The 15,441-nt window shown below is 40.5% G+C and overlaps 1 protein-coding gene across 1 annotated transcript in view; it reads left to right on the plus strand.

Moving 5' to 3' along the window:
* The window catches only part of ASTN1 (astrotactin 1), a gene marked incomplete at both ends in the record, with an annotated part of 252,365 nt that extends 247,349 nt beyond the window's left edge, over window positions 1-5,016 (plus strand). The window contains 2 exons of the mRNA XM_083358699.1: window positions 2,988-3,171; window positions 4,782-5,016. Coding sequence (XP_083214825.1) covers window positions 2,988-3,171; window positions 4,782-5,016 — 419 coding nt within the window. The remainder of the gene's footprint in view (window positions 1-2,987; window positions 3,172-4,781) is intronic.
* Between the last annotated feature and the right edge of the window lie 10,425 nt (window positions 5,017-15,441).

Here is a 15,441-nt window from a genome sequence, read left to right on the forward strand (position 1 = left end):
TCCCCCCAAAAATGGGAAGGCTTTAATGCTCCTTTATTATTTATGCAGGAATACCCATTTACTTTCAGCTCTACAAGAAGAATAAAAGAAATGAATGTGTTTACATTAATTGATATCAAGTGTTTTTAATACAGTGGATTAATGAAGTAGAAATTATAAGCATATTCTATGAGCAGCTGAATCAAAGGAAAAAGGAAAGGAAAGGAAAGGAAAGGAAAGGAAAGGAAAGGAAAGGAAAGGAAAGGAAAGGAAAGGAAAGGAAAGGAAAGGAAAGGAAAGGAAAGGAAGAACAATAGATACCCAGGCTCTGCAGTTTGTAACATCCACAAACATGATCAGTTGAAAAAACACAAATCCTGCATAGATCTTTGAGGATCTCCTTATTTACTCCCCTCCACTGAGAATTTCCCATTTATTTCTATTTTTTGCGTTCTCCTTTTTTTTAACTAGTTAGTAATCCAGAAAATGACAGGCCCTCTTATCTCAGTAACTGCTATATTTACTCCAGAGACAAGATTTATCTTTGCAGAATTCACTCTGTTTTCTTCAGCAAGGTTTGCTATGCTAAATGCTTAGTTGTTGTTCCTTTGATTATCATTTTTACCAAGTTGACCAGAAGAGATGCTAAGCTGAACAACATATAGAGCCTTGGTGGAGCAGTGGGCTAATGCCTCCTTAAGTAACACCAGCTGCCTGCAATTAGTGCAGGTTTGAGTCCCACCAGGCTCAAGGTTGACTCAGCCTTCCATTCTTCCGAGGTAGGTAAAATGAGGACACAGATTGTTGGGGGCAATAAGCTGACTTTGTAATAATGCCGCTTGGTGTGTGTGTGTGAAAGCCCTAATAAGCAGGCATATAGATAGAATGAAGGCTATTGCTAAGCACATTGGTTTGTGCTTAAATTGTAAGCCGCCCTGAGTCTTCGGAGAAGGGCGGGATATAAATGGGATTAAAATAAAATAAATAAATATAATTTGGGGGCCCTCTCCTTTTAGGAATGGATGTCACATTAACTACCTTCTAGATCAGGGGTGTCAAACTGCCGGCCCATGGGCCGGATGCGTCACGCCTATTCCAGCTCCAGCAACGGGGGAAAAGTTGTGGTACGTCGCGACACATCACTTGGCGTGGTGAGTTTGACACCCCTGTTCTAGCTTTTAGCCCTGAGCTCTATTTCAAATAATATGTTAATACTTCCAAGTAATGTAAGGATAGATGCCATCAGTATCCATTGATTTGATTTGTGTAGTTTCTCAAACATTCTTAAAATATCTTCCCTTGTTATCTTGATTCCCTAGTGTCACCTTACATTTTCCTTTTCCTTTTTCTTTTTGCTCTTCTTTGTGCTGCTTATTAGGGCAGCCTTTCCATTTCCACAGGAAGCCTTATTTTTTTACAGGTTGCTGAATAGTGCCAAAGAATCATTATACACTTTTGGGTTGACCCTTTGTTATATTATGGAATAAGTGTCAGTTTAGCTTGTTAGAATGCCTCCATCTTTTTCCTTTCAGTCTTTCACCCTTCAAAGCAGCCAAGGAAAGTTAGAGGTCTGATACCAGCTCTCCCAGAAACTTAGACTACTTTCTTGCTTGGTAGAGCGGCTTAGTGCTTACTGTTGACTTTTCCGAAAAAGATCCCTTTATTGGGGCACCACCTTGGTATCTAAGTATGTGAGATGAAACAGGTGGAAAGATGAAAAATGTGAGGACAAAATTGCTGTTTTTCAAGTTGGAAAGCAGAATATGTTCTGTTGCAGTCAATCCCAAAGGCCCAGCACTTCTTGTGGAAAAGTATAAGTTCCAGAATTTAGGAAGGTTGAAGATCCTGACTACTTCCTGAACATTTTTTTAAAGTCTTGTCTTAACCACAGTATGGGGTTTGGACACTTGAAAGTGCTGGAAAAAACTTCAGATCTCTTCTATGGAAGACACTTTTGTTTGTAATGTAAAAAGATCATACAATCCCTGACATGAACATGGTGAAACCAGGACATCTGAGTAAATAACTTGTCTACAATTTTTCTTCATTGTCTTTTTCAATTATGATTTCTTTTCTTTTAGAGTTCTCAGTGTTAGTGTGCTATTGGTCAGACCTGTATTTGCCTCCTCAGTGACAATTTAGCTTTAGCTTGTCACTTTTTTCTAATTTTGTGAACCTGTGATCTGTTACGTTTATCTTAGTGCAACCTCTAGAACTCTCCTAGCTGAACCTTAGGACAAGCAATTGGATATATTAGGGCTTAAAAGCAAATTCTGATGAAATAGATGGCTTGTGAGCATGTAGGCTGAAAACTCATTATGCATAAATTGTAGTTAGGCTCTGTAAAAATTTGTTTCTTCTAGTTTGGCTGGGAGAAGTCTGAGAGTTCATCTAATGTTCAGTTTGCTGCTATGTATATTGGTTCATTAAGGGACGTGGTGGCTCAGTGGGTTAGGACGCTGAGCTTGTCGATCACGAGGTCGGCAGTTTGGCGGGTCGAATCCCGAGTGCCGCGTAACAGAGTGAGCGCCTGTTACTCGTCCCAGCTTCTGCCAACCTAGCAGTTCGAAAGCACGTAAAAATGCAAGTAGAAAAATAGGGACCACTACGGTGGGAAGGTAACAGCGTTCCATGCGCCTTTGGCGTCTAGTCATGCCAGCCACATGACCACGGAGACGTCCTCGGACAAGCGCTGGCTCTTCGGCTTTGAAACGGAGATGACCACTGGCCCCTAGAGTTGGAAACGACTAGCACACATGTGTGGGGGAACCTTTACCTTTACCTTTATATTGGTTCATTAAGTTATTAAATTGGGTTGTACTGCAGATAACAAACCAAATGTAACCAATCAAGGTTAAAGTCTTCACCTTGCATGAACAGACATGCAAATACCTACCTCACCTAGTCTCACTCAAAGGTATTAGAGAAAGCTTATCATTTATTAACCAGAACCATGTACAGAAACCATATACATCCATATTTTATCCACCCTTTTTCCTCCAATCCAGAAATAGCTGATAAGATCTACAACCTCTTTAATGGCTACACTAGTGGAAAAGAGCAACAAACAGCTTATAATACTTTACTGGATTTGGGCTCCCCAAGTCTTCATCGGGTCCTCTATCACTATAATCAACACTATGAAAGCTTTGGGGAGTTCACTTGGCGCTGTGAGGATGAATTAGGACCTCGGTAAGACCCTTCCTTCCTTCCTTCCTTCCTTCCTTCCTTCCTTCCTTCCTTCCTTCCTTCCTTCCTTCCTTCTTTCCTTCCTGAAATTGCTATTGTAATCTTATTCATTCATTTTTTACATTTCTGTACTGCTCATCTCCCTCAAAGAGAGTGGGTGGTGTACAATAAAATACACTGTATATAAAAGTTGGAAAAAAAATAAATTAAGAGGAGGCAAGAGGTTAAAATTCGCTAAAAGTCTTGAACAAGTAGTTACATTATTGTCCAAGTTGGTGCATTCAGATTTATGTTGACCTCCTGTGCCGTTCTAATGAGACTTGGCTCACTTAAAGCATTACAGAAATGAGGAGACCATTTCCATAAGACTGCCAAGATGACTGCAGAGATATGGTCACCAGCAGCCCTATGATCTCAGGTCAAATGATGACGATATCCTTAGCAACTAGAATCATTAAAAAGGGATTATTTTCCAGTTCTAGCAGTCTCTAAAGGATTATAATAAAACTTAGAAATCAGGTGTTTAAGCATCTACCTCTAGGTAGGTGATCAGGCTATGTGATTGTCAGGACCTATTATTTGCAAATTCTTGCTTAACCAAGAGGCTGGGTCATTGCTCCACTTTTTATGTTCTTCTCTTTCATACATTCATGTATTTCTCCTCCAGCTGGAGACAAACATTCCCTTTCACTGCAAATTGCTGCAAGAGGAAATCATGTTCATAAGAAAGTACCCTTTATCCTTTCGCCTTTGATCAAGCATGTTCACAGGTTTTTGTATTGCTTCAGTTAATTGAATTGTTGTGACACAAAAGAACTCAGTGTTTATGTTGCAGAAAATGAAACCTCAAACAGAATTAAATTCTTTCAGGGTCAAACTTAATGAACAGATAAGGATCTGAAATTGTATATCTCTGCTCGTCATTCTTTGCAAAATAAAGGTGATTGTTATGGAATTTCCCTGTCTGTTAGTCTTCCAACAATTTTGGATAAATTAGCTCTTGTTTCAGAAGGAAATTGATCACTCTTATTCTAAATGCAAATGGAGCAAAGAGCTCTACGTATAAGGGTCATCCACATAGGCAATTTGTCATGCTTTCCCTCAGAATTGGGAAGGAACTATATTGGCATAAATCATGCTGCCCCTTGGTGTGCCTCTGAAATGTGCTGTGCTATGCCACTCTTCTTACAGCTCTAGCATGCAACCCCTTAAAATTGGTTGGCTATCTTCTCATCAGAAATTCATTTCCTGACCAATATCACCAAGTACAGGAAAAGCTGCCCTTAGCTACCCCACAAAATGTATTTCAGGGCAGTACTTTACTTCCTGCATGCTCTGCTTTTTTTGGGGGGGGGACAATGTATGGTCTCACTATTGACCACTAGATAGATGCAAAGTACCAGAATCATCTGTCTCTCTTGCCTGCCATCTAGCAGCTGTCTGGGTTTGTGTAGTCTAGTGCAGCTTCTCCATAAGTATTGATGAAGAGCCAGAGTTCAAGAAAGAAGTTGTGGAGTGCCTCAGTGTTTCACATTCATGATTCATATTATAATTTATTGCTGTCCAACATGCCACATCCAAACCCACTACCCTTCCATTGTTTCTTTTTGCAGAAAAGCTGGTCTTATCCTTTCCCAGCTTGGGGATCTAAGTAGCTGGTGCCACAGTCTCTTACAAGAGCCCAAAATCAGTCTTCAGCGTACAACGCTCAAATTCCTCGCCTGCCGCTACAGTGAGATCAAGCCATATGGATTCAATTGGCTGGAGTTGAGTCGTGACCTGAAGAAAACATGCGAGGAGCAGATGCTGAGTGTTCTTTACAATGACTATGGAGACAAAGACAACTGAACAGGCTCGTGGAAAGACATCAAAAGAACTTCCTCAGAATTAGGAAGACGAGGAGTTTTGTAGGAGCAGGTTGTTGGGGTTTTTACATGGATATTCAACACACCAGATAGATCTCTAACGATAGTGCTGCTTAGAGAGAGAGAGAGAGAAGAGAGAGAGAGAGAGAGAGAGAGAGAGAGAGAGAGAGAGAGAGAGAGAGAGAGAGAGAGAGAGAGAGAGAGAGAGAGAGAGAGAGAGAGAGAGATTATGTTGTTTCTGTTGATTTAGTTGATTTTATGTGGTGGGAAGCTTTCCCACATTTGCAAGTGATGTGATATCTAGTGTGGTGGTGGTTATGGGAGATGTTGTCTTTGGGATGAGGGCTCTGCTCATTTTGCCAAGTCATTCCTTAGTCTTGTGTGGGGAGCTATTACTGCATGTGTGTGAGCCACCAAGAAAACACTCACTCCTAGAACAGCAACCTGTTACACACAAGTAATGCCACTAATACAAGGACGGACACACAGATGCACATGAAATAGAACAGAGGAACCAAAGCTAACACAATTCTAAACAATCAGCAACAAGAAGAAGAATGCAGGCATATTTAAAGGAAAGGATAAAATACATAGAATGAATTAACTAAATATCTTCCACAGAAAAGTTACTTTATGTGATGTTAGCCTCATTTCCTTTTATAGCAGCTATTCCTTTGTTATCTCAGCCTTGAATATCTTTCCAGGGTAACCAGAGCATCTCTTCTTGCCGTCCCCATTTGGATATGCATCACTGAGACACGTTAAAATTTAATGAAAGATTTCAAGGATGCCAAACGGCTGAGACCACAACATAATTTAGGAGCTTCCACAGCTTCAAATGTTTCAGACGAAACAAATACTAAAATCATAGCATAAAAACTCAATATTGCCATTAGGAAATGCAAATAAGAAAAAGTACAGAAGTTGAAATTATTTGATAGGGGAACCAATCATTTATATTTGAGCATTAGATGTAAATTTAAAATAAAATTTGGAGAATCTTAACCCACAGCCATCCAGCCTGCACCAGCGGTTATTGAGACTTGATTGCAAATAGTCCAATAACATTAGTGGGAAGAAAAGTGCGCCCATAGTTGTAGATGTAGAAAGAGAGGAATTAAGAAGCAACTCATCTAATAGAGTTGCTACATTTGGAACAAGGCTTTGCAATCTGGATTATGCAGCTTGAGTTAGTTTCTGTACACTCAGCATTTAGTTACCAGGATACATAATTAGATTTAAAATTTCCAAATGTATGAATACCTGGTGAGCTTCCTTGCAGATGCTGCTGATGAGCCAGAAATCATTGGCTGAGAGGGTCTGTGATTTGCCGAAAAGCCAGTGGTGGGATTCAGATATGTGACCAACCAGTTCTCTGTATGGATGCTGCTTACAGAAGTCCATTCTGGGCCTGGGTAGCCAAAAATTAGCTACTGGTTCTGCCAAAGTGGTGCGAACCAGCTGAATCCCACCGCTGTAAAAAGCTTCATCTATGTTTGGCTGCTGTGGCCAAATGCTTCTTTCACCTCTTTAAGAGTCATTTAAAACAGGTGTCTCTGCCATCCAAACAGTATTGCATATTGCTGAACATGCCCACAAAGGAGATGATAACAGGAAATCTTAGAGCCAGACAGTGTCCAGTAGGATTAATGTCCAGTCATTCTAGAAACCTACATGTCCAGTTCTGGGGTTTTTTGTTGTCTAGTACATACTCTGCAAATATTCTGAGCCAAGAACTTCTCAGGGAAACTGAGCTGTAGAAATCTTTATCTGCACCAGGTAATAATGATCTTCAGGAACATAGCTAGAATCAATAAGATGAGGCATGACTAAATTCAGCTCAGCAATTTTTTATTTGTCAGTGGTAACAAAAGAAACCCGCAAAGGTGAGAGATCTAATCACGGAAGCCAAAATTTCAGCTCCTAAGAAAAGCAACATACTCTTGCTTGTTATGGTTCTGACAGGAATGAGGGAACCTCAAATGTCTGGCAACTATTGCAAAAGGCTTTGGCTTCCTCTCATTCCACCGAAATCTAAAGCTTCTTTCAAACTATTTGGAAACTTGGTAATTATGTACATATATGTTCAACCCATCAATATTTGCCTCCCAAGGATACTTTCAGATTACAAGGGCCTGAATGTACTTCTAAAATGTACACAGTCTACCTTAGAATATATTGCAGAAAATGGTCTGAAAAAAGTGCATTTTTAAAGTCTTCCTTGTTAAATTATTAATTTATTAAAGGACTCTGGGTTTAGAAGTAATGTTTTAGCAAAAAAAAGGCTGCATTTATTCCCCATTGCAATGTTCCTCAATCTCAGCAACTTTAAGATGTGGGGACTTTGACTCCCAGAATTCCTAGCGTGTTTAATATCTTAAAAAGTTGCTGATATTGAGGGCCACTTCCTCATTGCCTTGCTGTCCACCCATTTGTGGTTGTGACTTCCCACAGGTGCCCTCCATTAAAAACCTATCATGAAGAATTCTAAAAGTAGATTCTTTAGAATATGGGATCTCTTTTTCAAGTCCATGAGAGGTCTAAAAATGTCAGGCTGATGTAATGATTAATAAATAGATGCTGTGCTTGCACCAGATCCAAAGTATGGATGGCCTCATGACCCTTTTCAAGCATGCACAGCCCTCCTATCTAATTTGGCTCCAAATGTAGGATTAGTGAGGTAGCAACATCTGTGTTGGTTTCCTCTTATGGAAAGTAATGCTGGGAGACCAGTCACTAAAATCATAATGGGGAAATCCCTTACTAGTGTGTGACTGCCATTCTGACTTCAAGTGAAACATATATTGTCTGCAATCTAACAAAGATGGTAGATGTGCTCTTTGCATTACACTCTCATGTTGAGCTCAGCAATAAGCAAGGGGGAATGGAAACAGAATTTTAGTTCTTAAGGTATTCACTTTTTTATGTCAAAAACATTGGTAATGGGTTTCCAGCTGAATGCTCTGAAATATTAGAACAAATTACTTGTCTCTATTAAATATTTCAACTAGAATTGTTTACGCTCTTAAAAAAGCCTTAGTCAATGAAACATGCCTAAAATTCCTAATGTCTAATGACTACAACTTTAGAGGGAGAAAGGGATGGGTTTTTTTAGATGGTACAGATGCTTTTTGCTTAATCCCACCAGTGTCAGGAAAATGCATAGGCTAATGCACCCTCTATTCTTCCAGTGTCTTGCACTGTTCTTTTTTTCTTTTTCTTTTTCTTTTTTTGGGGGGCCAGTATCTTTTTCCTTTCAACTCCTGGCTCCCAAAATGCTATAGCCATTTGGCTATACTGAAGAACAGTTTCCTCTTAGTTTGTCTCATATTTCAGTTTAGGCTTTCCTTGTTGCAGAATTTTTTTCTGTGTAAGATTTCGTGTTTGAATTAGTGGAATGTTTTCCTTGCTATTATATATTGCACATATAGACGTAAATCCACACTCACTAATTCTAGGCACCATTAGATTTGTAATGCACAACAATGTTAGAATAGAATAGAATGGAATGGAATAGAGCTGGAAGGGATCTTGGAGGTCTTCTAGTCCAGACCCCTGCTTGAGCAGGAGAACCTATAACCTCTCAGACAGATGGATGTCCAGTGTCTTCTTAAAAATCTCCAGTGATGGAGCGCCCACAATTTCTGGGGATAAGCTGTTCCACTGGTTGATTGTCCTCACTGTCAGGAAGTTTCTCCTTAGTTCCAGGTTGCTTCTCGCTTTAGTCAGTTTCCAACCGTTGTTTCTCATCCTTCCATCTGGAATTTTGGTGAACAAACTGGCCCCCTCTGCCTTCTGGCAGCCCCTCAGATACTGGAACACTCAGGGCTTTTTTTCTCATAGAACGCTCAGAATGGAGTTCCGGCACCTTTTTTGGATGGAACCTTGTAGGATGGGCAAGGCAGGTTGTATGACATGTGTGAGTTCCAGCACCTTTTTCTTTTACAAAAAAAGCACTGGGAACACTGCTATGATGTTGCCCCTGTTTCTTCTTTTCCTTAGACTAGTCAGACCCAAATCCCATAGCTGTTCTTCGTATGCTTTAATCTCCAGCCCCCTGATCATCTTAGTTGCTCTTCTTTGAATTTTTTCCAAACTCTCAACATCTTTTTTGTGGCATGGTGACCAAAATTGGCTGCAGTATTCTAAGTGTGGTCTTACTAGGGCTTTATAAAGTGGTAATAGTACTTCTTGTGATCTTGATTCTATGCCTGTTTATACAACCCAGGATTTTGTTAGCTTTTTTGGTTGCTGCTGCACACTGCTGGCTCATAGTCAAGTGATCGTCCACTAGGACTCCAAGGTCTCTCTCACAGTTGCTGTTTTTGAGCCAGTTCTCACCCAGTCTGTATTTGTGCCTTTGGTTTTTCCTGTCTAAATTTAAGACTTTCTTTTCTCCACATTGAAACTCATTTTGTTGGATAGGGCCCATTGTTCAAGTTGGTCAAGGTCTTTTTGGATCCTGTGTTTGTCTTCTGGGGTGATGGCTACTCCTGCTAGTTTGGTGTCATCTGCGAATTTGATGAGTTCCCCTTCTATTCTCTCATCTAAGTCTTTGATGAAGATATTGAAGAGTACTGGGCCTAACCTTGTGGTACCCCACTGCTTACTTCTCTCCATGTGTATGTAGTGCCATTGAGGACTACTCGTTAAGTACGGTTTGTCAGCCAGCTACAGATCCATCTGGTGGTGATGTTGTCTATCCCACCTTTTCTTAGTTTACCAAGGAGTTGGTTGTGGTCTACCTTGTCAAATATCTTAATGAAGTCTATTATGTCCAGTGAGTTTCGCTGGTCTACTAGTTTAGTCACTTTATCGAAGGATGAGATGAGATTGGTTGTAGCCTGTCGGTTCCCAGTGATTTATATTCATCAAGGTTGGATAGATGCCCCCTTACCATTTTCTTGCTTATTTTAATTTTTTTTCCTGGTATGTCTTTTGCAGTGGTTTTTTTTGTGTGTGTGTGTTGGGCTGTAGTATCTTTTTGTGTGAAGACTGACACAAAGTATAAGTTAAGCAGCTCTGCTTTCTCTCTGTTACCTATAATTTCTTTGCCATCTTCTCCCTTTAGAAGGCCTACAATTCCTTGATTTTTTTTCTTGTTGTTAATATGTTGGAAGAAGATTTTTTTATTGTCCTTTATTTCTGTTGCTAGCCTTTGTTCGTTCTGAGCCTTTGCTTTCCTGACTTTATCTTTGCATGCTTTGGCTGTCTGCTGGTAATCAGTTTTAGTTATGTGCCCCTCTTTCCATTTTTTGTATTTGTCCTTTTTGTCTTTTAGTTTGTTAGTGAGTTCTTTGTGCAGCCATGCTGGTTTCTTCTTGGATTTCTTGTTTTTCTTTCTCAATGGTATTGTGCTGGTCTGGGCTTTTGTGATCACATTTTTCAGGGTTTCCCATGCTTCCTGGGTTGTTTTCCCCTTTAGGATTTTCATCCATGGGATTTTTCCTAGGTTCTCTCTTAGTTTGTTAAAGTCAGCTCTTGCTTTCTATTGCTGGTATTTGCATTATATTAAATTCTAGTATGACGTGGTCACTTTCGCCCAGGGTTCCGGTAATTTTGATTCCCTCTATCACTTCTTCTCTGTTTGTAAGGATTAAGTCCAGTATGGCTTTATGTCCAGTTCCCTCCTCCATCTTTTGAGTGATGAAGTTGTCGGCAAGATTGGTTAGGAATCTGTTTGATCTCCCATTCACTACCTTGTTTGTCTCCCAGTTGATATCTGGGTAGTTGAAGTCTCCCATTACTACTGTGGTGTGCTTCATGTATGCATTTGTTAGTTGGTTGGTAAACAGTTCGTCTATTTCGTCTGGTTGGTTGGGTGGTCTGTAATAAACACCTATGGCAATGTCACTTTCTTTTTCTTTTATATTGACCCATATAGTTTCTGGAGAGATTTTGTCTTGGGTCATGTGCATTTCTGCAGATATGTAGTGTTCTCTTGCATATAATGCAACTACCCCTCTTTATAGACCTGTTTCTTTTGAACAATTTGTATCCATCTGTCCATTCCATTCATGGGTTTCGTCCCACCAGGTTTCTGTTATGCCAACTTTGTCATACCCTCCCTCAGGTACTTTTGCTTCTAGTTCATCCTGTTTGTTCCCCCAAGCTTTGAGCATTTGTGTATAAGCATTTAAGGTTTTTATGCCTGTCCATGGGGGTGTTTCCTGTGTCTCCTGGTTGTTTGAGTCCTTTTTTTCATCTCTGCTTACCTCATTGTTTGATTTGCTTTCTTGGGATTTGTGATTGGTTTGGGGTTCTAAAGTTTCTAGAGATTGGTCGCCCTCCCCCCTCAGTTTTAGTTTAAAGCTCTCCTGATGAGTTGGGCCAGGCTTTTTCCAAGTACATTTTTGCCTGTTTTCTTGAAGTGTAGCCCATCCCTTGCTAACAGTCCTTTGTGTAGGAAGTGCGGTCCATGATCCAGGAAACCAAAATTTTCTTCGTGACACCAACCTTTTAGCCAATGGTTTATTTTTAAGATTCTTTTTTCTCTCAATGGGTGTTTGCCTTTCGTTGGGAGAACTGAAGAGAACACTACTTGTGCTCCTAGCTTCTTGACTTCATTGCCTAGATGTTTGTAGTTCCTCATTATTGTACTCAGGTTGTTTGTTGTGTCATTCGAGGAGGAGGAAAGGGTAGTATTCTGTGAGCCTAATTATTTTGGCTTGCTTCATAGCCACATCTTTGATTTTTGCTCCAGGGAGACAGTATACCTCCCTGGATTGTATGTCTGGTCTGCAAATGGATGGTTCTGTTCCTTTGAAAATGGAGTCTCCTATTACCAACACTCTCATTTCTTTGTGGGGAGGACTTCAGTTTGGGGTGCTTTTCTGTTTATCTCGGGTGTGTTGGTTGATGTGGCTTTTGCGGGGATGTTTGGAATGAGATTTTTAGGGTTATTTGGGATTACCTTTTTGGGGATATTTGTAGTTATCTTTTTGTTAGGTGTCTGCATGTCTTCTTTGAGGGGGGGAATCAATTGGTCAGTTGGCTGTTTCTGGTTGAGTAGGATTGGGCAGAAGGGGTTTGTTTGTTGCATACAGTTTTTTTCATTAGGAGTTGTGTTTCCTTCTGTGTGTGACATACCTCCATTTGTCTTCCTCCAAAGGTTTGTTGGTGGGATCAAGTCCTCTAGGAGTTATTTGTTCATTATTAGGTTCTGTTTGGGTGTCTTTCCTACGTTGCGGTTTGGCAAGAGTTGCTTCTAGTAGTAGTTCACATAATTTGCATCTGATGCAGTTGTAGTTGGGGTGTTCTTTGGGCATCAGTGCATACATGGAGCATGTATTGCATACCACAATAGCCTCAGATGCCTGTTCAATGAGTTTGGTGTTTGATAGGCTCTGTCATGCTACCTTGCCGTGACCTGTAGGCCTCTGGTCTGCTGTTGCCTCTCTGCCATCGCCTGCAGGCCTCCCAATTTGCCACTGCTGTCTCACCTCCACCTGCAGGCCACCTGGTCCACAAGAAGGACGCCGCTGCCTGCGGGCCTCCGGTTTGTTGCTGCTGTCTCTCCACCACCTGTAGGGCTCCCAGCTCACCACCACTGCTTCTCTGCTGCCTGCAGGCCTACGGCTTGCCTCTGTAGGGCTCCCGGCTCACCACCACTGCTTCTCTGCTGCCTGCAGGCCTACGGCTTGCCTCTGCTGTCTCTCTGCCGCCTGTATGCCTCCCGGCACACACACACACCGCTGCTTCTCCACCATCTGCGGGTCTCCCGGGTTGCCACTGCCCACCACCTGCAGGCCTCTCAGCTCACAGCTTCCCTGCCACTTGCGGGCCTCCTGGGTCACCGGTGCCACCACCTGTCACCTCTGTGCTACCCCCAGCCGCCTCACCGATAGCTTGTGTCAGCCGCCTCCTTTTCACTTCCCCCAGCTGCCTCACTGGTCCTCTGCTTTGCCGGGCCTTTCAGGTAGGCCTCCATTGGTCTAAAGGTTTTCCAGTGTCCTCTTTATTATCCTGCGTGGCCACTCGGGGGGGGGGGTACTCAGGTTCTGGTTCGCCATTCTCGGTTGCTGTCTCCCTCTCTCTCTCTTTTTCTTCCCTGCATTGAGCTGCTTAGTTGTGCTCCAGAGCTGGCTTTCTCGTTCTTTGGTGCCGACTGCCTCCACATGCAGCCGTTCATTCGCTGTGCTCCTGTTTGCTGGTGTTTTCCTCCTTGCCCTAATTTCTTCTTTTCCTTTGTCCTTTCTATCTTCCTTATCTAGCTTTCTGCTTCTTTTTCCTCCCTTTTCTTCCCTCTCTCCTAGTACTTTCCTATTTAGTTAGTTGCTTCTCTCCCTGTGTTCTGATGCTGCTTCCTACGCGGCCGCCATCTTGAAACCAAAAATGAAGTCAGAATATCCTAAAAAAAATCTCCATTTTATTTCATAAGAATTTGACAGTATTTTTAAATAAAACAAAAAGTCAGTCATGTTTTTTTCACAATTTTGATTCATTGTACCCTGGTGATAGTTTTGCTTTTGTTTTTTAATAGTGCTGCTTGCTTCAGATTGCTCCAAGTCAAAACAATTATGTTCAATCATCCTCTGAACAAGGGATCCTTGATCTAACTTTGCCTTCTCTCTGGCTGAGGAAAAAGGACTAAGAAAGGACCAGTGCTATCTCAAACTATTTTTACAATTGACAGATGTGAGCTTTACCAACTTGGATATGGTACTATTCATTGGAATCATATCCCTTAATTTGGGTCACTTATAAAAGAAGAAAGTGAAAGCTACCTAAACTCATTGAGTATCTAAGAGCATTTCAGGAATCTTCCTGATTCTTGAAACTTTTGGACAAGAAGATTTTGTTCCAACTATTAATGTACTTATATTTACTGTGTTGTGAAAGGAAAGGGACATTTAGGATACTGACCTACAAATGTAGAAGTTCATAAGATTGTTGTTACTGAGCCAGTTTTGAAAGCCCTTTATTTGGCTATATTTTTATTATTTTAGGATGAAAGAATGAAATCAAATTTTTCCTATTATCCTTTCAAAGATTTTATACTGTGTATTAGCCTAGTTATCTTTTACTTGTTGTGCAGTTAATATGATCAATTTCATGCCTTCCCAAAATTCGGTATGATTCTCACTTTTTTGATGCTTGAATTCTAACTCAAAAGTTTTGCTGCTCTTCTGTAAAGAGTGCAGTTGGCAGAAGTGTTTTGAAACAGCAGTGTTATTGTTATTCTTAAAAAGATTTCAAAACGATCATTGTTACACCTGTAAAATTCAGATGAACTGAACATCTAACTGAATATTAAATGGCACTGTTAGTAATTTGTGAGATTGAGGAATTATGATGTCTGTTTATTTTTCTCACCAACTGATGTCATCTCCATCCCCTCCCAAAATTGTGGTTACTTTTGCTTTCAAGCTCTGGAACCTCATCTGAGCTTGCATAGATAAGTCTTTACATTTTTATATAGATTGGTTATTAGGAACAAAGGTGCATTCAGCCATTTTGAAATAATTCTCCAGTTCCAAAACAGTGTGAGCTGTTGGGGAGAATTTTATATGGGTCAAATTCAACCTCCACCCTAATTTTGCAATGGTATCCTATACTCCAGCATTACTGAAATCTACTTCTTCAAAGTCTGGGTTAAAAGTTTGTGCTTAAATTTGGCTTCCCTTAAAATCAAGAATTTTAGCATTACACGGTCCCTTTCCCCCCAAAGTTAGTTATTTCACCTCCTCAAGTCTTCCCTATTGATTAGTATCAAATCAAGGATAGCTGATCTTCTTCAGTCCTTTATATCTCAGAAATTTTCTGAAAAGATCCTGCTTGGCAAAGACGGAATCATAGTTGTGTTTAAATTACTATACCTTCATGCCTCTTGAAATACTTTTTGGAAAGCATCTGCATTGCCTCCTTAATTGGAGGCACCACCATGCTGCTTTTATTTGTTCCTAAAGTAATTTTAATGCTAATGCTCTCTGCAGCAGTGCCTAGTTAATTAATTTTGGTTTTCCTGAACAGGAGTAAACAGTTTTAAGCCATAGTGCAATTTTTCTCCCTTTCTCTTGCTTCTATTTCTTTTGACTGTTATATTCAAGCCTCGGAATCCTATCTATTATACTGATTTGCCATTCTGTACTTAGATATCAAGTGCATCTTATTCCCAAACTCTGAGGAGCATTATGTAGACAGTGAAGACTGTGTACTTAATGAACAAATGTATTTTCTGGTTTCTTTTGTTTGCTTTTGAGTGGTTTAAAGAAGCTCCATTTCAGCAGTATTCTCATTTTCTACAGTACACAAGTGAATCTTATTATCATGCATTGAATTTGATCCTCTATTTGTCTGACTTACTTCAGGATGGTTACTTCCACTATCCAGAGCCTCCTTTAAGCTTATAAGCTTTAAACTTATCAACAGCAAAGGTCACTTGCTGCTTCATGCTTTAACGCTTTCT

The sequence above is a fragment of the Vipera ursinii genome (genome assembly GCF_947247035.1).
Source record: "Vipera ursinii genome assembly, chromosome: 3".
NCBI classification, from domain to species: domain Eukaryota; kingdom Metazoa; phylum Chordata; class Lepidosauria; order Squamata; family Viperidae; genus Vipera; species Vipera ursinii.